The sequence below is a fragment of the Aspergillus piperis genome (genome assembly GCF_003184755.1).
Source record: "Aspergillus piperis CBS 112811 unplaced genomic scaffold BO85scaffold_36, whole genome shotgun sequence".
NCBI lineage: Eukaryota > Fungi > Ascomycota > Eurotiomycetes > Eurotiales > Aspergillaceae > Aspergillus > Aspergillus piperis.
The window spans coordinates 123,517-145,919 of NW_020291626.1; the positions used below are offsets into that span (position 1 = coordinate 123,517).

The following is a 22,403-nucleotide window of genomic DNA, read 5'->3' on the forward strand; positions in this document are numbered from 1 at the left end:
GAATGCACCCAATCAATCACTTACCCCGCTTCTGGCACCGCATAGGGCTGAGCGATGTGATGGCCCAATGCCAGCGATTTGCCGATTAGCCGTAGGGCCACTTGTTGTTTCCGGAATCACCCTACAATCCATGCTTCGTGCATAGGAAAACCGTGCTATACGTCCATTCTTGCTGGTCTCCGAATGGATCTACCTAGGTTCCATTGCTACTTTGACGGGCTACGCACTATATCTGCAGTCAATGCACGAAGGCCAGAAAACTCCGCTATACCGATGCAACCCAACTCCATCGGCCGAGTATGATATTAGACTCATTATTAGTGTGAATTATAAATTAAATCGAAGATGTACGCCTGACTCTCACTTGATATAGGGCGGAAGGATTTCAGGATACAATGGGAATGGCTCATCCATACACTCTGTCGCGCATTCGCCCCGGTCATACGACACCTGCACGGGAACCCGTAATTGGAAACTCGCATTCCTCGAGTTATCCACATCGACCGAAACGAAGATGGAGAGGCTGTACCGTCGGGAGATGTACGGATGGGTAAATGTAGGAGGGAGGTAATCGGGCGCGTCGAAGTTGAGGATCAGGGGGGTGGTTGCTTGGTATGTGGTCGGTTGGTCTGTCATACCATACAGAGTCAGGAGTGATAAAGACCACTGAGAGCGCATCACGTACCCTGCTTGTAAGGACCGCAGTCCTCCCACGATGCGATGCGCAACTTTCGCACCTGAGTACAACCCGTCCCTGTCGTATTCGCAACAAGCTTAAAATCCAGCAACTTGTTGGCGTCCCCCTCTAATGGGAGTCGATCTTGCGGAGACACAGAAACAAAGGTCGTCGCGCGAAGCGACGTCTGGATGCTGGCATATATCCCGGGAATATTTGCGTGTTGTTGCGATGGATCTAGACAGCGATAGTGCCACTTTAGTGGAACTACCGTAGACACCATTCCTGACTTGTTTAGGTACAGCGGGGCAGGTTCCCCAGTCTGAACGGATAGATAGTATAGATCACGGCGGTGTAATCTATCGCGAACACTTCGTGACGATGCGAGGTTATATTCGCCAGGAAAGTCGGGAATGCAAATGGGAGGGGCACATTCTCGAGCCGGTGCAAACGTTACTGGCGCTTCAGTCTCGGCGATGCATTCTTCGTCGTCGAAGAGTCGGGCTTTCAAGAAGTATTCTATACGGCCTTGCCCGCGCAGTATCAGATCGTTGGAATTGTAGACTGGCATGGGTTTGAAGGAGAGTGATGGGGGTAGAGGAGTGGTGTCATATTCGTCGGACGAGACGGAGTTGGCGGTTCGGGGGATGTTGAAGTGGAAGGGGTGCAGGATTGTGCGTGCTGTTTCGGTGGTGTGTTGTTGCGCTAGTTCGCGCACATCGGATGCTCGGAGGAGCTGAACTGAGTTAATACCAAGATATAATCGGAAAGAGCGCAAGGCCAATTTACTGTGATATTCTTTGCGAGTCGCAGCAGCTGCGTTGAGACATTCAGATTGACTGCTGTTGATAGATGACCTGGTATAGCGGGTTAAACCCAGAGAATAATTTCTTCAATGGGACATTTACCTTCAAAGGTCACTTCGACGAGTAATTGTTGCGATGAACTGGCAGTCTCATTGCCTGGCATCGATACAATGACATTGCCGTCAAGGTGACCATCTGTGATGACATGGCTGCTGTTTGCTGAGAGTACCTCTGCATAATCCGACGACGTACAATTTCTCCCTGGTTGTTGATTGACTTGAATGTGAATTCGCGGTGCCATCCTGAATGTTCTAAGGATACCACTGTGACCATCTTCGCCAAAGAAAGCAAATAGTTGTAGGGAAAAGGTGGAAGAACCCAGCACACCGAGCTAGCCCGCTAAGAATCAGGTGAGCACGCACCGGAGGAAATTACTCTTCGAGACATGGACGGTCGCAGTTTAGTAGGTCATCGTGCAGCTTGAAATGACGCTATCAGCCCGTCTGGCCTCTAACAGGGATGCATCCTCCCTCCCGATAGGGCTGAAGGCGGCTCGACAGGGATTTGAGGGATTTCCCGGATAGTTGGCCGCGCCCCGTGCAGCAGGTTCGGTCATGGTGCCTCTTGTCCAAGCTTCAACTAACACCATAGTGCTTACTAGCACAAAAGCTTAGCATACGTGGCTAGAGAGTTGATGGACAGGATTTGTTGTGATTTGCACGGGTCTGAGCGTTCACGTTGCACAACAGCTGCTGATAGTCGGTCAGATGGAGCACGCTGTCAGATTTTAGGGGCGCTTTGGTTGTTCTATCGGCGGCGGGGCATAGTTCCGGGCTCACTCTTGCCGAGGGTTCGTCTCGGTGAAAGGGGCTGCTCGGGTCGATACATTGTGATCCATACTCTGTGCCATAACGTAGACCAATACCAATATTTACATCACTTAGGAGTGGATTGGCTGCTCGATCTTGGAGATGGGGTATAGTATTCCCAACAATTGCTTTAAGACTAGTGAAGAGTCTATTGTCTAACTGCTCAATACATATAATGAGAAAAATGTTATTACAGTAGAAAGTAAATCCCGTCCCGTAGACGCATGCTCAGCGATTTTCAGAACCCTCAAGCACTGGTAGAAGAGGGCATAGCACCGGACATGGACATGGAACCCGAAGGAGCACCGCCACCACCAGAGCCACCACCCATGGCAGCGCTGTCCGAGTTCTCGTGACCGCCGTTTTCATCGTAGTAAGCAGCAATGCTGTAGTAGGAGTTGTCGGTGTAGTCGGCAGTAGTGTTGATACCAATCTGGATCCAGGCGAACAAACCGTCCTCAATGCTGTCACCGAGGTACAGGAACTCCGGGAAGGGATCGTAGGCGCTGGTGGCCTGCTCGACACTCCACATGTCGTCGGCATTGCTAGTGATATCCTGAGTGTTGGTGGTGTAGGGGTAGGTGTTCTCAACAGCGGTACGCAGGACCTCGTTCCAGAAGAGCTGGCCGATGTGGGCGACGCTGCCAGTGCCCACTTGGAGGGTGCCGTTGTTGCGGTTGATAGTGGAGTTGAGGTGAGTCAGGAGATGGGTGTGGATGGCGCGGCCGTCGTAGTGACCGGGGAAGATGGTCTGGAAGGTGACAACACCATCCTCATCGGTCTCTTGGATACCACGGAGGAAGGTCGAGTCCCAGCCGTCGGCGGCGTAGTTGCCACTGGTGGAGATACCACTACATACTTAGCTATGATCGGATGATAGGATGGAAAAAGCACCATACCTGTAAACACCGGTAGCGTTGGCGTTCCAGATGTCGACCAGAGCACCCTGCACAGGCAGGCAAGTGTTGACATCGATGTATTGCACCTCGAGGAAGAGGTCGACACCGTCACAGTACTTATCCTCCTTGACGTTCTGACGGATCACTTCACCCCAGACGTAGTAGGGGCCATCGGTGATGGTGGGAGTGAGGATGGAGCTGGTGTTGGCGCCGAAGATATCGGCCTCGGAAGTCTGGGGGGAGTAGTCAAGGAGGCCGGTCTTGTTGTGGTTGATGGCTTCCCACTTTTCGAGGGCCGCGAGGTTCCGGCGGAACTTGTGGGGAGCTATCTCTGGTTAGACGATGCAATCACGGTTTGCCAATTCAGGCCTGCTTACCAGCAGTCACGCCCCTCTTGGAGCGCAGCTCACGGGCAGTGTTAGCGCGGCGGGAGACAGAGCGCTGCTGAACCTGCCTAGCCTGGTGGCTGTTGGAGCAAGCATTGACACCATGTCTGGCCTGCTCAGCGAGGGCATCGCGAAGGCGAATCTCCCGCTTGACGGCCTCATGGTCATGTTTCTCGCCGGGGTGGGCGAAAGCCAGAGTAGCCGCGGTGAGAGTGAGGAGCTTGGAGAAATGCATGATGAAGCTATTTGATTGATCGAGATAATTGAGCTGCGATCGTGCTGTTGATGGCCTTCAAGTCGTGGCTGAGGGTCTTGATATTTATGCTCAACATTGTTGATGCCTCTGCTATAGCCGCGTCATCCAGTCCCATACTGGCGTGGCCGTCAGGCTACCCTGTGAGCCGTACTCACTGCCTAGCGAAGATTTTTGATATCTCAACTGTCAGAGGACTCGTCATCGCGTACCCTGGCGGCAATTGGAAACCCTAGAGGGACTCCGAGATGCCGGCTGGGCAATGGAAGCTTCTTGGCGCCGCGTACGTGGATCCGCAGCGGAGGATAGAAGCTCAGGGAACTTGACCCTGGAAGGTGGATGATCGGCACGCATCACGAATCATTGTCATGCAATTAGTACACATGGAGCGTCTGACGTTATCAGATCAGGGATGCGGACAGCGTCCGCGGGTCTGGGGTATTCTTCGCGCCTTGGCTGTTGCTTCCGCCGATTCTGGATGGTGGCTCAGTGGTTTCATCTGGCAAGCCAAGGCCAGGGCTGATTTTTAGTCACTGTCATTGACACTCTATCTGTGTAGTGATTCGTAATCTCTTCGACAAGGTAGACCACGGGAGGCTGTTGTTGCGTGGAATATGGCAGGGTTTGTCTGGTTGTGATCTCGTCCGGGCTCCGCGCTGTCCGAATTTTCCCCTGCAACGGTGGAGTTATGCAAAGAATAGAAGCACGGGCCGCCGAGTACACCTAAAATTGTGTTTCCGAAGCAGACCTGAACCGAAGCAAAGTGTGTGCGAGGTGAGGCGCAGAACAAAGCAGAAGTGGTTGCGTATAGCTTCTTTACGTCTCGAAACGGCAATGATTGCTGCACATCCGATTCAAAACTGCCGCTTAGTCAGATCCTCTGTCTTCCTCGGCCACTGAAGGCTCAAATTCGGGCAGTTGTGGATGCTTTCCACTGCCATCCGCGAGCCGATGACGCACAAACCACCCGCCCTTGTTATTCGTCGCGCCGGAAGAAAACCGTCGGAGCATAACTTGGCCCCGTCCCTGGTTCAGATGTGATGTTTCGGTTAACGTCTAGTGGAGCTTCACCATCCAGTGAAACTGCCAGGGGAATAGTATATGTTGTGACGGTTTCTAGACAATCTGGGCGCCTGCATCGCATGACGCGCATTCTTTAACTCCTGGACATTCAACTTAATCATTGACCAAATTGGCGCCCGCTGGACACGACATCAGTTCCCCAATCGCCGAGAATGATCAAGGCTGCAATGCTGATTTCTTGCAGGACACTCCTTCACATTCAGAGATCTGAGTAAGGGTGTAAAGACGCTCCAGTCTTCAGGTTATCCCTACGTCGGAAAAATCATCCAAACCCTGTCCGAAGCTGTAGGCAGATGGCGTTATATCACTCGGACATTTAACCTTCTGGAAGTCATAGCTAACAACGGATCCTGGAGCATTTAGCACGTTTGGTCGTGTTAATCAGAAGTTGGGGGAAGAAGCACCAGAGAAGAAAATACTAAATTGCAGGACTAGGCGCAACTCGTCTTTTTTGTGTTGGGGGGTGCTGCAACCCGTAAAGGGCGCGAACTTTATGAGATCGAGTCTGTTGCTGAACACTCGACGTATCGTGAACCTCCAGATACTCACCGCTGATGGTTCAAGTTAGCTTGCGTGTGATCATAATGGGTGCGGGTGCATTAGTGGCCTTCATCTGCCAAAGTTGGGCACACTGATCGGCGCTCATCCCCAGCCACCGCATCATTGACCTTCACGCCGAACCCCTGCTAACCAAACCACTCAACGTGCAAGGATCAAAGACACCTAGTACTATTATGGCTTCCTCCAAAACCGAGCTCGACTATCGCGTTACCGACGACGTCGGCTACGGCCTTGGTAGCGAAACTGCAGCCGCATTTCGACTCAATGGAATATTTTACTTCTGGAAAGAACACCTCGGCTTCAATATCCACCCGACCATCCGGGAGTCCTTGCAGACTCCAAATCCCCGCATCGCTGATGTAGCCACAGGCACAGCCATCTGGCTCATAGACTTGGCAAAGGAGCTTCCCGATGCGACCCTCGACGGGCTCGATCTGACTCTCGACATGGCGCCCCCGGTGGAGTGGCTCCCACCCAATATCACCCTGCGGCAGTGGAATATCTTCGAAGACCTGCCGGAAGAATTGGTGGAACAGTTCGATCTCGTACATCTCCGACTACTTCTACCAGTCATCCAGAATGGCGACCCCTCGTCAATCATTCAGAAGATCACCCGCATGCTAAAGCCCGGAGGATGGATCCAATGGGATGATCTGAACATCCGAGAGGCGAAGATCTTCAAAGCCAGGCCCGAACTCAAGATCGAAGCGTTGGAGTACCTCTCTCGATTCTGGAATACCGGCGAACGGCAGGAATGGATTGGCCGTCTTCCGCAGAGTTTTGAACAAGAAGGACTGAAACGAACGAGCATTGATCGATATGAAAACTTGAAGCAATATCTCAAGGCCGACTGCGAGGGATATATTGTGACTTGCGAAGAAACTGCCCGGACACTTGCCAGGAAGGGCAAGGTGGATGAAGCGAAAGAATTCTCTCAGATCGTTCATCAAGCATCGCTGGAAGCTGCGGCTGGTGCTGCCGTGGTGGCTACTAGGGTCGTTTGTATCGGGCAAAAGCCAGTGGAGCTGTGAACTAAGCGATCACCGGAGGGAGGTAGGCACATTATTTAAGTGTTGGGTTAACATGAATTTGTTTGAGGGCTTAGATGTATGTAGGTACATAGGGTGGTTTGCAGTCCATGTGGTGGGACACTCTTTCCCCATATCACCAAAAGGAGGACTTCTGGGCAGAGGTCAAAGTCTATCTGAAGATTATAAGACTGCACTGATGACATTCATAATCTCAATGGGAAATATTTCTCGTAGTTCAAGACCTTGTCGTATCTCCAGTAATGTCGCACACCTGCGCAACGTGCTACCCGTTCCGTGCCACGAATAGCGTCATCACTGTTAGAATGCCCTCAAGTATACTGCAGTACACTAGCTGCATGGCCTGGTTAGTTCCAGCTGCTGTCTAGGGTGTCACGAATAATACCAACATGATGGTCAGCTATTGTTAGCTTGTGTGACCACCCATTGGGCTCCATTAGTAGAAATAGAAGACATATTTTGTCCGATATACTTACAGAGTACATAAAACCGGAAAGTTCTTTCTTCAACACCGTCCTTCTCCATTATATATACGATGTACCATTTTTAGTCTTCAATTCAAATTCTACCAATGACATGTCGAGCATCTCCACCTCGAGATACGTAGTTGAAGCATCATCAAACCCAACAAATCCCAGCTACTTATAATCCCACCACATCTACGAACCATTCTCACACCTCCTCAAAAGCTCCCACAAATGCGGCTGCAAGAACTGCCTCTCCAGCCCCAGCGTCTCCGCCAAGTACGACCGCCAGTTATCTTCCAACCAAAGTAAATCCTTCGGCTCAACCTCCCCGAGCGCCTGCACAATCATGAAACCCAGATAGGTATCCTCGTCCTCGAACGGTCTCAAAATCTTCAGCCATCGCGACCCCGGAAAAGCATGTAGAATATCCCCATCGATGCAGCGGCGCTCGAGCGCCTCGTAATCATTGTCGTCGCAGTGGAAGGTACAGGTTAATAGATAACGGTCGGGGCCTATACATACAGTGGTTGATTAGCAATGATGTACGTAGACGTAAACAAATTGGCATACATACCAGTATTCCCCTTCTCATTCCCCTCCCCGTTCTTTAGTACGAAGAGTTGCTGGAAGATTCTTGTGTCGAATTCAGCAATTTCCAAACACGACTTGGTCGTGCCCAACATGCTGTGTGTTTTCGGGATGCGGGCGAAGTTTTCCGGCTCCATGAAATCTAAATCGTCGCAGTCGTATGCGGCAAGCCAGCGAAACTGTTTCTGGGGCCCTAGAGCTCGGAAGAATTCTCCTTTTGTCACGGAGCCTGTCTTTAGGACATCGGGGACATGATGCTCCTGGTACCATTGGCTGAAGACCTCGTCTGTGACGGTGGGATCTCGGAGGCGGGATGAAGCGTAAAGCCAAAGATTTGAGGAAGACATTGTTGTGACGCTTGGAGACTGCACAGGGCACTGAAATCGAATATTTTAATCAATTGAATAAGTCCATATCAAATGCGAAAAAGAGAATGCATGGCCGATAGATATATTCTGACATGGTCAATTGTTACCTCGCTCGGGATCAGAAACAACGTCCTTGTTAGGAAACCACATTGACCTCTCGAATTGATATCAGATTGTATCGTGAAATGTGCGGTGCGTCATATGACGCTATTCCCAGAGTGCCCGACGCCACGTAACTGAGCGACCAAGATCTTGCGTTGCACTACCCGGACACAAGAACTCTGGCCGTGCTTGCTCAACTTTCTGGTCACTAGATCCCACCAATGAGTGTATATGGATCAACGATGAACCATGGAAATCCCGTTCTTAAACTAGGCTAGTCAGCAATGAGTAGTAGTCTCCGTCGTAGCAAGCTGGTCGAAAAGTCGATGCGACATCCTGTCAACGCATTGCCATCCTGTATACACCTTGACCGACATTTCATGAGCTGAGTCAAATCACATATGTACTGTTCGTCGGGAAAAATAGCAATAAAAAGCAGACTTGAGTCGGAATAAATTGTACCATAGACACGATGATAGTCTTTCGCTAAATCATTTCAATGAAAACTTTTCTGAGTGGTTTCACTGGCCCCCTGTGACTTTGCAAAGTTAGATCAGTGATCCACCCAAACTGGGTTCTGGACCTGTCATTGAAACAATCCGGCATGGATCGACGTCCAACTGCAGGCAACACGCATGTCACACTCATAACAAATGGAATTTAGGAGGCGAACATACCGCCTACAATGATCTCTCTCTTTGCGGCAATTTCCTGCTTGAGGCTCTAGTTGAATCTAGGCCACCACTCGTGCTGAAAGTATATCGATTATGGCCACACCCAGTTTCACCTGAAGTTTGCGTTCGGCCCCAAAGGGTAGGAACCAGGTAACTAATAATTGGCGTTGTATAAGCCGGTCGCATGCTTTCTCCTTCCAAGCACTTTCCTCGTCTCATGCCGAGGTTTCAGAAAGTTGCTCCATTTCACACATGATGCTATTATCTTAGCCACTCAATGTCAAATTCAAGTTTCAGATTCTGGAATCATAATCCGTAGTTTAGACTCCTTGTTGCTGTCATATATGCGATATCCAACCCTGGTATCTAGGTTAGTTGCACACACTAGACAGGCTACAGTACGATTACTTCACGGCCAGCCTGTCCTAAAGGCCGCGCCCAAAACTGGAATAAGCCGCGACCGACCAAGAATAAGGTCTCTCCGAAATACGAGAATTAAGCTCAGAACACAAGGGAGTAGATATTGTATCCGTACCTGCGATGCCGTTCTCAGTGCCATGGTCCCAACGTGAACCCTGCCAGTGCTGTATCCCTGCGCACTGTCCCCTCCGGCAGTGGCTGCGGCCGGAAAAAGGGTGATCCACCGCCTTACTTCAGTAGAAGTTTGTGGAAAGTCAAAGATCCAAGTGGCTTACAGGCGTGCAACTTGGCGAAAATAGTTACTTGCTTATCTTCATGGTGGCTGAAAGTAGACGACGTAGCTGACACTAGCCGGCTTCACGTCGTGTGTAACCCCTTTCCACGCGCGGACTATAATTAGGTGAGACTGGCATTTCATGGCGGAACATGGAATCGAAACACATAAGTGACAGTGTTGATTCGTGTTATCCAGCTTTAGCTGCTCACTCTATTGGTGCAATCTGGATGTAACAGTCCTGCTAATTGTTCATCCAATCATCAGGAATAGGATGTATAGGTCCACCCAAGGAGGGTAATGATCTTCACCTGGTTGTGTAAGCTCACACCTCCTTGCTCAGCGATACGAGATATTATGCGACATGTTATATCTCGAAACAGCACGGAAATGTCAGGGCTTACTACCACGTGTATAACTGCTTTCCTACTCTATAGCACTCGACTGTATGCTGCAAAGCGCACCCGCACGAAATCGCTTTGGCCTGAATTCTAGGCCGCAAGGAGGGTAATTGGCAGCGTATTTCCGCCCCGATTTCTCCACCCTTTCCCCCGCAATCCATACATTTCGCTTGTATCTAGCGTGGTCTCTCATTCTGACAGCCATCCGGGTATCCCTTTTGGTTCATTGCATGACGCCCAATTAGGCGTACCATATCTCAGAACACGTGGACTGACGCATGGATATCTCAGCGTCTCTAGAGCACGTATGAATGTTCGTGTTGGAGCCTTAAGGCTGAAAGTCGTGCATCAGTGCAAGGTACTACTATACTGTCTTCCATGTGATGAGGAAGATGAGGGAGAGGCTGTCAGACCACGCCTCCCTGCCGGATTACCCCGACCGCTCTGTTTCTGTTTGGCTCAGGAAGGCTTGCGGGCGAGTGGCAGCGATTGGAGGAGCCAAGGGCTGGGCGCGGTCATCTGCAAGCACCAGGAGCCGTGGGAAGCTTTGGTAGCTTTGGCCGGCAGCGCCACGTCGGATAGATCGGCCGCCACCTACGTGCTCTGGATCAGATGGAACACCGCCAAGGGAGCCAATGCGACACAAGCAACCAATGACCCATGAAGTCAAAAGAGTTATTTCACTCCGTACGAGCACAACTCCCTGATCCTGATGTCGGGTAACCTGTGTGCGGTTGGATTGGGGCATCACTAAAAGGTGGAGATCACGTGGCCACTGGTGGGGGCCTGAGGCCGAGTCACCGCCGCATTAGGAAATCCCGGCGTGTAACAACCTAACAATGGTAACGGGAATGTGACAGGCAAATCGATTAAATTCCCTAGCTTCACTAACCCCCGACCGGCTCACGTTAGCTTTCCGTAGCGTGGGATTGCACTCAAATCATATCTCTTGTAAGCAACCGAAGTTGGGTTAGGCAGACCCACGGCTGTCTCGTGGCCTGACCATTGCTGCATCCCGTCCATCTGGACTGGCCTACCAATCCCCGTGGGGTTTCCCCAGCTGGGGATCTGCTTTCACGCTATTCAATCGTCCATGTACACTGACCTTATCCATGGTTGACTCTGGTCTCCCCCCCCATGTCCTCATACCTATCTGGGGTATGTCTTGTCGGCGCCCGACCGCAATCACAGACGCCGGCTTCGGTGCTCCCCTCATTCCCCTCCTTTGCGGAGACTGGCCTCCTTTGATGCATCCTCGAATGACGGCATGAAATGGGCCATCCTGGTCCAAAGTGACCAATCCAATCCAGTTCCTTGTGTCCACATCGACTAGGATGTAACGGAGCCTTATGGTCAAAGTATTTCCAATCCAACCAGATGCCGCCTGGTTGGCTGGCACACGCGTAGTGGTCGGTAGAAGCCGCATCAAAGAACTCAACGATTAGTCGAACTCTGTGCCCATGCGCCGTTTTGACCAAGTCGATGTCTCGTCGTCATTCGACAAATACACTGACGGGATCCACCCTTTATGACAAGGCTCTCGCGTGAGATTCGATAAATGGCCGGGGTCTCTCCCACCACCCCGGAGGACTTTGATTGACCCTGAAACGTGCAAAGGTGATTGTCAAGCCGCCCAAGCCCCAAGTCTTGCGACTGAAGTATGTTCTTGTTGGCCTCCAAGCCACAGTCGCGTAGAAAGTTCAAGGTATCGGCCTTCCGATTCCTCTCCATTACTTGAACCACCTCCCCTCTGAATCGTGATTTGATACCTCGTCAACAAGACTTTAAGCGCGTCTACTGTGTGAGCATCCTGTGTTTAGCTGACCTCTCGCAATGGACGGAGAAGGGGTCACGGCGAAAGCCGTTCACAAGGACGAAAACCCCGCCAGCGTTGAGCACGCTGAAAAGCCACAGCAGCAACACAATGTCTTCGATATCGAAGGGCGCTCGGGCGGTCTCAACGCCGTCTTTGAAAACCCCTTGGCAGGCGTGCCGCGAGAGCAACTCCTCGACGACGTGGAGCGCTTTTGTCGCCAGTACGGTCTCGAAGCCCACTTGGACGAATTCCGCAAGGGCGCCTTGATCTCACAGAATCCGCAGGGCGCCTTGGACCTTCCTGACCTGAGCGAGGCGGACAAGGAGACCCTCCGGCGGGAACAGACCCATAAATGGTCGCAACCTTGGCAGCTTTACTTCATGGCATGTAGGTGCTTTTATCAGTACTACCTGTCATGACCTTTCTCATCCCAATACTGACGATGCTTCTCTAAAGCCATGTGCTCTCTTGCAGCCGCTGTACAAGGTATGGATGAGACTGTCAACAATGGCGCTCAGGCAATCTATCTCGATGTAAGTGCTCTCTCGTCTTTATACACAAGTGGCCCATACTAATAACCAGTAGGAACTTGGGATCACTGCACCCCGATTTTCAGAGCAAATGCAAGATTACCTTACTGGGCTCGTCGTGGGCGCACCTTATCTAGCGTGTGCAATACTCGGTTGTTGGCTTACCGAGCCAATGAACAGATATTTGGCGCGACGTGGGACAATTTTCTGGTCCTGCTTTATTGCGGCAGTAGCTTCCATCTGGGAAGGCGTGGCTAATTCCTGGGTTAACCTCTTCATTGCACGGTTTGTCCTTGGCCTTGGTATTGGTTCCAAATCATCGACAGTGCCCGTGTATGCGGCTGAGTGTTCCCCGGCCCCCATCCGAGGTGCCCTTGTTATGATGTGGCAGATGTGGACAGCATTCGGCATTATGCTTGGTAATATCATGGGCGTTGCCTTTATGGGCGTATCGAGGGACCTTTCATGGCGTCTTATGCTTGGATCCACAGTGGTCCTGCCCCTCGTCGTCTGCGCGCAAGTCTACTTCTGCCCGGAGTCCCCTCGGTGGCTTATTCAACACAACCGAATTCCCCAGGCTTTCGAGTCTTTCCGCACTCTCCGCCCCACTGATCTGCAGGCGGCCCGAGACTTGTACTATGCGTACGTCCAGGTGGAGCTGGAACGGAAAGTCAACACCGGCAAGAACTTCTTCTCCATGTTCCTCGAGCTCTTTACAATCCCACGCAATCGTCGTGCCACACTTGCTAGCTGGATTGTCATGTTTCTTCAACAATTCTGTGGAGTGAATGTGATAGCTTACTATTCCACAACCATATTTCAAGATTCCGGATATAGTATCCAGCAAGCCCTATTGGCCAGCATGGGAACAGGGATCTTGAATTGGGTTTTTGCACTCCCAGCATTCTTCACCATTGACACCTGGGGCCGCCGGAACCTGCTGCTCTTCACGTTTCCATTTTTAGCCATCTGCCTTCTGTGGAGTGGCTTTTCATTCTGGATTGAGCCGGACAACGACACCAGTAAGAAGCGGGTGGCCATGGTCACAACGGGCATGTATCTGTTCGAGGTATTTTATTCCCCGGGTGAGGGACCTGTGCCGTTCACCTATTCTGCCGAAGCATTCCCACTGCAGGTGCGTGAGGTTGGCATGTCATGGGCCACTGCGACAACATGGTGTTTCAACTTCATTCTGTCGTTTACCTGGCCTATGCTCCTAAGAGCATTCAAGCCTCAGGGTGCATTCGGATGGTATGCCGCATGGTGTGCAATCGGATGGTTCCTGGTCCTGCTGTTTGTGCCAGAGACTAAGGGTAAGTACTGAATATTGTCACAGTTGGGGGCTAAAGCTAATGTTGGATAGAACTCACACTGGAAGAGCTTGATCAAGTCTTTTCAGTCTCGACGCGCAAGCACGCATCCTACCAATTGAAGAATGCATGGTGGCATTTCCGCGTTTGGGTACTTCGGCAGAAGTTGGAACCACTGCCCAGATTCTATGAGCATGCGGAGAACCTGGCGGAAGGGCACGCAGAGAGCCACCCACAGGAGTATAATGAGAAATGATCAGTTCTAGGATATAGTATCGCTGTTGGTAGTCGTGCAGTGCTCTCCCTGGGGCTCTTTGACGATAATGAAGACTAATGGTTGTGGTAATATGTCAGTTGATGGATGCGAGTGATTAGTTGTTTGATACCTGAGCTTAATACTCGAGAATAATATCTGCTATTCCGTATTTGACAAGCATGAAACCTTATATAAAAAAAGCCTGTAGATGGAACTCGTGAGTGCTTGAGAGAGGTTTCTGATTGAAGTGTGTATCGTGTGCTTGTGTGTTGGTGATCTCAATCCAAGGAAGAAACGACGAGAACAGGCAAATCAGGTGACCCGATTTGCACACTGTGCAGTGTTGTTGGAATAATGACTTTGCTCTCATTTAACACATGTCAGTGGATCCTGCGATGCAGACTGTTATTCACTTGCAAATCTGATAAGCTACATAAAGTTACTAGTCATCATGCAGGATCGTACTTGGCCCCACCGGACCTGAGACACATTATCTAGTGAATGTCCAGGGTAGCCTTGCAATTTGTACAAAGGGAAAAAGAAGATATTCGTTCTGAAGTCCCATCACACACGACTCTGTCTCATGATAATACGCGCCGCGGTGATTGCCAAGGCTGTAATACCCAAGGCAGTTGCTATGAATAGGCTCGCACTCATCTCCAATTGAGGTTTCTATATTTCACGGTTAGAAAGAGTATGACATATAGAATTCCGTTACAACTCACTTTATATTCCTGTATAAAGTCTTCCGTTTCACTGGTCTGTTCTTCTTCGTAGGAGACAACGGTCTCGTCTCCGAGCTCTGCATAATATTGCTGCAGTTGTTTTATCTTCGCCTTGACGAAGTCCTCACGAGCCTTATGCATCTCAGGGGCGGTGGTAGCGTTGTATACCCTCTCTGCAATTGACTTACGCGGACCCCAGCAGTATTCATCTAATAAGTCCCAGTATATCATATCGACTGACGGTACCATGCGACATGCCATATTGAACCACGCGCTTCTGTCCTGAATTGACCGGCGCATTCGTACTGACAGATTATGATCAGAAGGGTCAATCCCCAACTCTGTCTCCTTCGCCTCCATGCACTGCAAGAAGAGGTCTGCTTTCGGTAAAAAATCCTCGAAGAACGCCTTTACGCCAGAATTGTAGATGATCCGATGTGGTCGCTCCAGAAGTAGCCACCACGGGATACTGCCGGCAAATTGGGCCGGGGCCGCATAACAGAATTCCCAATCAATAATGCCGGTGATCTGAAGGAAGTCATTGACCAGAACGTTGCCAGGGCATAGATCATCGCAGAATAACTTGAAGGGTCCATAATTATCTTCAAGGGACAGAAAGTTCAATACTGACGCCTTCATCAGATGACGACAAGCGTATTTCTCGCGACAGTCCATGGCATCGTAGATACTGTTTCTTTGTTGCTGAAGATGCTTTGACTGCAACTCGAGAAGCGAGACGATGTAGTCTGTGGAGCTGTTATAGGTTCTCGGTGGGTCAAGATCAGTCAGCCCGCATGTCCGGACCAGCTCGTTCATAGCGAGGGTTAGGGGCCGTTTGGTCACTTGCGGCTTGCCAGTCACTTCGTTGTTACTCAGGCTACCAATGCAATCGAAGTCGAGTTTCCACAGTTCCAGCAGGACCTGCGCCATTTGCCCGTACAGGGCCTTGAGCGTCTCCTCGTCGATATCTGGGTTGAGGGTTTCCTCCTTGTCGGATGAATCACTTGTCCGGAGTAGTTCCGACATCTTCCTCCCTTCGATCCAGGTCATGATAATGAAGGGGCCCAGACCTGTAGGATTCTCATCTGCTGTCCCGGAGGCAATTACTCGGGGAACGGGAATTGTCGTGTTGTCTGCGATATATGTCATAAGTATGGCTTCTCCGCGAACTTTCTCTTCCGGGAACATGGATTTCCCTGGAAGCGGAAACCGAATCAGCCAGTCATCGCCGCCATCCTCCCAGTGTAGACGCAAACTAAAGTTGAACGATCCGCTGTGCATTGACCGAAGCAAGCAATCATCTCGGTTGCGGTACTTGTTGGCCAGTCCGCAGATCCCCCTAGCAGATCTCGAACACAGTTCTACCCATTCTTTCTTCAGCCCATCAAAGTGATTCAACGCTATATCATCAAAATCCATCCCTTGTGTGGTTAAGTGGTCTGCAGGCGCGTCTTTTTCAAAAAGGAAAACGTAGAAACAAACACTACTGCTGCTGCTGCTGGGGTATAGAGACACCGCCCGGTCACCTGATGTGAGTGCCTGACTCTGGAGTCACGCTAGCCGAGTATAGCCTAGCTTTATCATAATTGACCAATTATACAGCGTCCCAGGGCGACCGAGCGATCGATCCGCCTGTGGAGCACTTTATCTGGGTGCAAGTGGAGGGTATGTTTGATGAACTTGTCGTATGGAAGACTAATTCGATATGCACTATAGTATCCATTCCTAAATATCCTCAGCGCTAAGAGACAGGCCTAGTTTGTGTATAGACTAGACCAGCGATCCTCGACACTCCATCCGTCCCAACCCAGCATTCTCTGTTGTACTACTACGTACAGTAGTCGTCTGAATCGCCCATACCTCTGCTTCCCCTATGGTTGTTTTGGGACTGACTTGATGAGGCGTTGTTGATGCGGTAGCTAAGGGTTGCTGTTGGGAGAAAATATAGTAGTTACCTCGAACTTGGTAAGTAGTTCTTTCAGTCACAGGGGGCAAGACAAAGTATGTACTTACTATGCTTTCAATCAGATAGCACCATCAGGACTCACCCCCAGTAGCTGGTTTCTTGACGAGAAGAAGCGCAAGGTTAACAACATCGAATGTTTCCCTAGCCATGTATAAATGACATGATAATATATTATGTTCTGTTCTATCGCTCTAGCCTTCGCAGTAAAATGATATCTATCTATAACGATCTATCAAATACAAACATATCAATCCTCTAGGCAAAGCCAGGCTTGGTCATCTTGTGAACATAGTCCTCCAGGAGCCTATCCTCCTGCTCAACAATTGGCTCCACAACAGTCATGCCCCGATCAATCTCGGCCTTCAAACGCTCCCACTCATCCGAGGTACCATTGGCAGCAGCGGTCTCCTTACGCTGAACGGCATCCCCGTTCGCGTGACCATTCTCAGCGCCAGTAGCATGGCCATTAGCAGCCGTGGGGAAGAGGAACGGAGTGTACCCCGCAGCCTCGAAGGCATCCTTGGGAGGAACGGTGTAGCGGCCCTTCTTCAGAACGTACTTGCTGATGGACACAGCGTAGAGTCTCTTCTTCAGCGCCTCGGGGTCATCCTGGCCCTTCTTTCCCTTACCCGGCTTCAGAAAGTAGGTGACGATGTAGATCCACTTCTGGTCGAAACTGGCCACATGCGACTTGACCTCGTACTTGGCGTATGCGGGGATCTCTCGCTTGAAGGTGGTGTAGACGCTGCCCAGAATGAAACCCAAGAAACCCTTCTTTCCTTGTTCCTGCAGACGCTTTTCTAGGAGCGCAGCTCCCTTCACAACGATACTGGACATGAGAGCGGTACGGGAGACATCGAGATCGGAGAAGTAGGTCGAGTTGGATTTGTGCATGTTGAAGTCGAGTTCCATGATGGGGGCGCGAGAGTAGATGCTGACGGGCTCGAGAACCTCTGTGCAGGGACGGGCGGGCTGTTCGACAGCAGGGGTGATGAGGTAGCCATGCTTGAAGAAGTAGCGGTACACGCGAACCTAGAGTTGTCAGCAACTTAATACAAATAATGAAGATACGCGAATGGTCCGAATGCGACGTACATGCCAAATCATGGGGAGAGTCTTCAGGTTGAGTAAAGCGAAGAAGATGGCAGCAGCTTTCCAGAAGGTGACGGACTCCCAAAGGGAGCTCGCCAAAGAGCGAATGGCCTCCATGTAGAAATTCTGAGAGCAAAAAATATTATGATCAAACGAAGGAATATGTACAGAAAAGAAAACGACACAGTCTATGATGGTCTATGCATGAAGGATCGCCTACAACAAAAGGGCGGGATTCCAGAAGGCTTAAAGAAAGGCAGGGCGGCAGCGGAAAAACTTGCCGTGGGGCGGCTGGACCGATTAGTGATAAGCTCCGATAAGCTGCTGCCGAGGTTTGCCCCAAAAAGGGGTGTGCTTCCGTGCAAACTTTGATGCGATTTCCACTGTCCTGCTATCCACTTTTGGCTGTGCACACTGCACAGTGTAGGCTCCGGACTGGCCACTGTCGATCCCGATCGGGAAGTAGTAATGCTCAATGACATAGTCTGTAGTACCTTGAGTGAACCTACACAGATAGGTGCCAGCATGTAAGCTCATATGGCTTCTCAATACTTGCCGCGTGGCAAGCATGCGCTCCGACTACCCATTTTCTTTCATTTGTTCATCCCTTGTTTTGGCAAGGGGACTGGGGAGAGCTTGTATCCCTCAGTTCCCCAACAGAATGTTGTTGGTGTCTGCTTCTCCACTCCACTGAGTAATGTGGAATCCGATCTGGTCTTCAACGAGTGCGGCTGGGAGCTCAGCTCTCTTCTAGACACCACCATGATTGCACCATGGCAACATTGCACGCCAAAGAAGAACAATTATGTATGTAGAAGAAAAGGGTCACGGCTGCACATGGTCTGTGCAGGTAGCTTTGGAACGCAGAGGAGGTCAGAGATCTTCTGCCCGATATTAGCGGGGAAGCCGAAAATTAAGCCTATTATCTGAACCTGCATCTTCAGGTCGTCCACTGTGTGAAGCGCACAAGCTGAATCATGTACACTATGTATAATGATGGAGTCGGTATCCTGTCCTTCAGAGAAACATGCAAAAAGGGGTATCTTACCAAACCCCATTTCTTACCCCGCAATCCCGCCGGGGAAATTCCCAGTCTCTCCTCTCCTGACGTGATGAATGTCGGGGTAGAATTGGCCCGATTTAGGAATTAAAAGTATTATTCCACCAATCCACCCGCATAGGGGCAGCCCCCATGGCAGTTGGGAGTAATTGAACCTGCATATGCGTGCCATTTCTGCATGAACATTTCGCGCCACTTCCTTCCATGTCCAATTCGCCGTTTTCTCGCGTGGTTAATAGCGCGAACTGGTGTCAAACCCACGATTCTTTAACCGGCTCGGCGGTGCAATCGCCGATGATATATAATGTGAGGATACGGCATAGATGCTAGAAAATTATTGCGCGCGGGCGATAATATCATGAAGCTGCAGTTCATACTCTCGTGCTGGGCCATCTTGGTCGCCCAAATCCGGGCGACTACAGATGGTCTGACAGATCTGGTCGCCTGGGACCCTTATAGTCTGACCGTCAATGGCAATCGCTTGTTTGTCTATTCCGGAGAGTTCCATTATCCCCGATTGCCCGTTCCGGAAATGTGGCTTGATGTCTTTCAGAAGATGCGCGCACATGGCTTCAACACTGTTAGGTTTGTGCAATGTGGATGTCCAAGAGTTCTTCCAGACCCGTGACTTCTGACGGCTGTCACATAGTCTATATTTCTTCTGGGACTATCACTCTCCAATCAATGGGACATATGACTTTGAGACCGGAGCACACAATATCCAGCGCCTATTCGACTATGCCCAAGAGGCCGGAATTTACATCATCGCACGGTTAGACATAGTTTCTCACCGTTTCCTCGGAGATTGCTGATATATAACCAGTGCTGGGCCCTACTGCAATGCTGAATTCAACGGAGGTGGTCTAGCTCTATACCTGAGCGACGGGAGCGGTGGTGAGTTGAGAACGAGCGATGCGACATATCACCAGGCATGGACTCCCTGGATTGAGCGTATTGGTAATATCATTGCGGAAAACTCCATCACAAACGGTGGGCCAGTCATTCTCAACCAGATCGAGAATGAACTTCAGGAGACCACGCATTCTGCGACCAATACCTTGGTCGAGTATATGGAGCAGATTGAGGAGGCATTTCGAGCTGCCGGCGTGGACGTTCCCTTCACTAGCAACGAGAAAGGCCAACGATCTCGAAGTTGGTCGACAGACTATGAGGATGTGGGTGGTGCGGTCAACGTCTACGGCTTAGACTCGTACCCGGGAGGGCTCAGTTGCACCAACCCTTCCACAGGATTTTCAGTCGTACGGAACTATTATCAATGGTTCCAAAACACCAGCTACACGCAGCCCGAATACTTGCCTGAGTTCGAAGGTGGCTGGTTCTCTGCCTGGGGCGCCGACTCTTTCTACGATCAGTGCACGAGTGAGCTGAGTCCACAATTTGCGGATGTGTACTACAAGAACAATATTGGTCAGCGGGTCACCCTCCAGAACCTGTACATGCTGTACGGGGGTACAAACTGGGGCCATCTAGCTGCACCTGTGGTGTATACCTCATGTAAGTACTCCCGTTAGGTTCCGCAGGCGAAGCCATACTTACTGGCTGTAGACGACTACAGCGCTCCTCTTAGAGAGTCTAGACAAATCAGAGACAAGCTCAGTCAGACGAAGCTCGTTGGTCTGTTCACTCGAGTTTCTTCTGGCTTGCTGGGAGTCGAAATGGAAGGGAATGGCACCACTTACACATCGACGACCTCAGCATACACATGGGTGCTTCGGAATCCCAACACGACCGCCGGTTTCCATGTCGTGCAGCAGGCTACCACATCCTCGCAGACAGACATCACGTTTTCCCTGAATGTGAATACTTCTGCGGGCGCGTTCACCTTACCCAATATTAATCTGCAAGGCAGGCAAAGCAAGGTGATCTCGACTGATTACCCACTCGGTCATAACACGCTCTTGTATGTGTCAACCGACATCGCGACATACGGCACTTTTGGAGACACTGATGTTGTCGTGCTCTATGCACGCTCTGGACAGGAGGTGACGTTTGCCTTCAAGAACACGACTAACCTGACCTTCGAGGAATATGGTGATTCGGTGAACCTGACTAGCAGTTCAGGTAATCGGACTATTACCTCTTACACTTACACTCAAGGCAGTGGTAGCAGCGTCGTGAAGTTCTCCAATGGCGCCATTTTCTATCTCCTGGAGACGGAGACGGCATTCCGATTCTGGGCACCACCAACCACAACAGACCCTTATGTGACACCGGAACAGCAGATATTTGTGCTGGGCCCATACCTAGTCCGCAATGTGAGTATCTCTAGAAGCGTTGTGGATTTGGTTGGAGACAACGACAACGCCACGACCGTGGAAATATTCGCTGGGTCTTCCGCGAAGACTGTCAAATGGAACGGTAAGGAGATCACCGTCAAGAAAACAGACTATGGGAGCCTTGTGGGATCGATTGGTGGGGCCGATACCAGCACCATTTCGCTCCCCAGTTTGACCGGATGGAAAGTTCGCGACTCCTTGCCCGAGACCCTGTCTTCCTATGATGACTCCAAGTGGACGGTGTGCAACAAGACTACAACCATGAGTCCTGTTGACCCACTCAGTCTGCCTGTCTTGTTTGCCTCCGATTATGGCTATTATACCGGCATCAAGATCTATCGTGGTCGGTTCGATGGTGCTAACGTGACTGGAGCGAACTTGACTGCGCAAGGAGGTCTGGCTTTTGGTTGGAATGTCTGGCTGAACGGGGATCTTGTGGCCTCGCTTCCAGGTGATGCCGAGGAAACGTCGTCTAACGCAGTCATCAGCTTCACCAACCATACCCTGAAGCAGACCGATAATCTGGTGACAGTTGTGGTAAGTCAGCACGCAGATACCCTAGCTTGAACCTACATAGTTAACCTCCTTACCCAGATCGACTACACCGGACATGACGAGACGTCTACCGGTGATGGCGTAGAGAACCCTCGAGGACTTCTCGGAGCAACACTCAATGGTGGTTCATTCACGAGCTGGAAGATCCAAGGAAACGCTGGAGGTGCCGCTGGTAAGGACTCCACTGGGCCCCTTCTCTCCGTCGCACTAGACTAAGAACATTGTTCTCTTTGTGACAATAGGAGCATATGAGCTTGACCCTGTGAGAGCACCCATGAACGAAGGCGGCTTGCTCGCCGAGCGTCAAGGTTGGCATCTACCAGGATACAAGGCGAAGTCATCGGACGGCTGGACGGATGGATCCCCGCTCGATGGACTCAACAAGTCAGGTAAGGATCAATAGATGTCGCTGCTCGTTGCTATTCGCATCTAACCCAGGTAATAGGAGTCGCATTTTACCTGACCACCTTCACCCTTGACCTCCCCAAGAACTATGACGTTCCTCTCGGTATCCAATTCACCTCACCGTCGACTGTCGACCCGGTGCGCATCCAGCTCTTCATCAATGGATACCAATATGGCAAATATGTTCCATATCTGGGGCCGCAAACAACGTTTCCCATCCCACCTGGTATTATCAACAACCGCGACAAGAATACCATTGGCCTCAGCCTGTGGGCGCAGACGGATGCGGGTGCTAAGTTGGAGAACATCGAGCTGATCAGCTATGGTGCGTATGAGAGCGGCTTCGATGCGGGCGATGGGACGGGCTTCGATCTTAATGGAGCTAAATTGGGGTATCAGCCTGAGTGGACGGAGGCTCGCTCACAGTATACCTGATGATGATCAGTCATTAGATATCAGTAGTTTGTTATTGTCACTATTAAAATGGAGGGTAGTAGCAGTAAGTAGTGTATATA

At 50.7% G+C, this 22,403-nt stretch overlaps 11 protein-coding genes across 11 annotated transcripts; 4 read left to right on the forward strand and 7 right to left on the reverse strand.

Annotated features, from left to right (window-relative positions):
- Nucleotides 1-260: 260 nt before the first annotated feature.
- BO85DRAFT_524711 (uncharacterized protein) lies at nucleotides 261-2,115 on the reverse strand. Its single transcript, XM_025665435.1, has 4 exons — nucleotides 1,585-2,115; nucleotides 1,466-1,533; nucleotides 686-1,412; nucleotides 261-629 (listed from the first exon to the last, which is right to left on the reverse strand). Exons 1-4 carry the CDS (start codon nucleotides 1,781-1,783, stop codon nucleotides 361-363), a joined length of 1,263 nt encoding a protein of 420 aa, XP_025509940.1. The 5' UTR covers nucleotides 1,784-2,115; the 3' UTR covers nucleotides 261-360.
- A 459-nt stretch (nucleotides 2,116-2,574) lies between these two features.
- On the reverse strand, nucleotides 2,575-4,064 carry BO85DRAFT_211430 (intradiol ring-cleavage dioxygenase). Its single transcript, XM_025654621.1, has 3 exons — nucleotides 3,628-4,064; nucleotides 3,251-3,575; nucleotides 2,575-3,202 (listed from the first exon to the last, which is right to left on the reverse strand). The coding sequence occupies exons 1-3, from the start codon at nucleotides 3,869-3,871 to the stop codon at nucleotides 2,599-2,601; spliced, it is 1,173 nt and encodes a 390-aa protein (XP_025509941.1). The 5' UTR covers nucleotides 3,872-4,064; the 3' UTR covers nucleotides 2,575-2,598.
- Nucleotides 4,065-5,034, reverse strand: BO85DRAFT_508341 (uncharacterized protein). The gene is made up of 2 exons (XM_025664457.1): nucleotides 4,850-5,034; nucleotides 4,065-4,730 (listed from the first exon to the last, which is right to left on the reverse strand). Exons 1-2 carry the CDS (start codon nucleotides 4,898-4,900, stop codon nucleotides 4,437-4,439), a joined length of 345 nt encoding a protein of 114 aa, XP_025509942.1. The 5' UTR covers nucleotides 4,901-5,034; the 3' UTR covers nucleotides 4,065-4,436.
- Nucleotides 5,035-5,417: 383 nt separating this feature from the next.
- Nucleotides 5,418-6,770, forward strand: BO85DRAFT_454359 (class I SAM-dependent methyltransferase). The gene has a single exon (XM_025661268.1). The coding sequence runs from the start codon at nucleotides 5,707-5,709 to the stop codon at nucleotides 6,562-6,564; it is 858 nt and encodes a 285-aa protein (XP_025509943.1). The 5' UTR covers nucleotides 5,418-5,706; the 3' UTR covers nucleotides 6,565-6,770.
- Nucleotides 6,771-7,241: 471 nt separating this feature from the next.
- BO85DRAFT_384947 (uncharacterized protein) lies at nucleotides 7,242-7,984 on the reverse strand (the record flags this gene model as incomplete). Its single annotated transcript, XM_025656569.1, has 2 exons — nucleotides 7,242-7,561; nucleotides 7,624-7,984. 2 exons carry the CDS (start codon nucleotides 7,982-7,984, stop codon nucleotides 7,242-7,244), a joined length of 681 nt encoding a protein of 226 aa, XP_025509944.1.
- Nucleotides 7,985-9,988: 2,004 nt separating this feature from the next.
- BO85DRAFT_211466 (uncharacterized protein) lies at nucleotides 9,989-10,583 on the forward strand. The gene has a single exon (XM_025654622.1). It carries the CDS (start codon nucleotides 10,184-10,186, stop codon nucleotides 10,538-10,540), a length of 357 nt encoding a protein of 118 aa, XP_025509945.1. The 5' UTR covers nucleotides 9,989-10,183; the 3' UTR covers nucleotides 10,541-10,583.
- Nucleotides 10,584-11,338: 755 nt separating this feature from the next.
- BO85DRAFT_408809 (sugar porter family MFS transporter) lies at nucleotides 11,339-13,963 on the forward strand. The gene is made up of 4 exons (XM_025657414.1): nucleotides 11,339-12,079; nucleotides 12,149-12,225; nucleotides 12,278-13,535; nucleotides 13,586-13,963. The coding sequence occupies exons 1-4, from the start codon at nucleotides 11,710-11,712 to the stop codon at nucleotides 13,786-13,788; spliced, it is 1,908 nt and encodes a 635-aa protein (XP_025509946.1). The 5' UTR covers nucleotides 11,339-11,709; the 3' UTR covers nucleotides 13,789-13,963.
- A 227-nt stretch (nucleotides 13,964-14,190) lies between these two features.
- BO85DRAFT_408811 (phosphotransferase family protein) lies at nucleotides 14,191-15,932 on the reverse strand (the record flags this gene model as incomplete). The annotated part of the gene is made up of 2 exons (XM_025657415.1): nucleotides 14,191-14,460; nucleotides 14,514-15,932. The coding sequence occupies 2 exons, from the start codon at nucleotides 15,930-15,932 to the stop codon at nucleotides 14,353-14,355; spliced, it is 1,527 nt and encodes a 508-aa protein (XP_025509947.1). The 3' UTR covers nucleotides 14,191-14,352.
- Nucleotides 15,933-16,734: 802 nt separating this feature from the next.
- On the reverse strand, nucleotides 16,735-17,688 carry BO85DRAFT_384895 (acyl-CoA thioesterase; the record flags this gene model as incomplete). Its single annotated transcript, XM_025656564.1, has 2 exons — nucleotides 16,735-17,511; nucleotides 17,575-17,688. The coding sequence occupies 2 exons, from the start codon at nucleotides 17,686-17,688 to the stop codon at nucleotides 16,735-16,737; spliced, it is 891 nt and encodes a 296-aa protein (XP_025509948.1).
- Nucleotides 17,689-18,598: 910 nt separating this feature from the next.
- BO85DRAFT_211595 (uncharacterized protein) lies at nucleotides 18,599-18,884 on the reverse strand. Its single transcript, XM_025654623.1, has one exon. The coding sequence runs from the start codon at nucleotides 18,801-18,803 to the stop codon at nucleotides 18,633-18,635; it is 171 nt and encodes a 56-aa protein (XP_025509949.1). The 5' UTR covers nucleotides 18,804-18,884; the 3' UTR covers nucleotides 18,599-18,632.
- A 105-nt stretch (nucleotides 18,885-18,989) lies between these two features.
- BO85DRAFT_493438 (glycoside hydrolase family 35 protein) lies at nucleotides 18,990-22,323 on the forward strand (the record flags this gene model as incomplete). The annotated part of the gene is made up of 7 exons (XM_025663827.1): nucleotides 18,990-19,216; nucleotides 19,281-19,403; nucleotides 19,455-20,146; nucleotides 20,198-21,465; nucleotides 21,523-21,655; nucleotides 21,726-21,872; nucleotides 21,929-22,323. 7 exons carry the CDS (start codon nucleotides 18,990-18,992, stop codon nucleotides 22,321-22,323), a joined length of 2,985 nt encoding a protein of 994 aa, XP_025509950.1.
- Nucleotides 22,324-22,403: the final 80 nt, after the last annotated feature.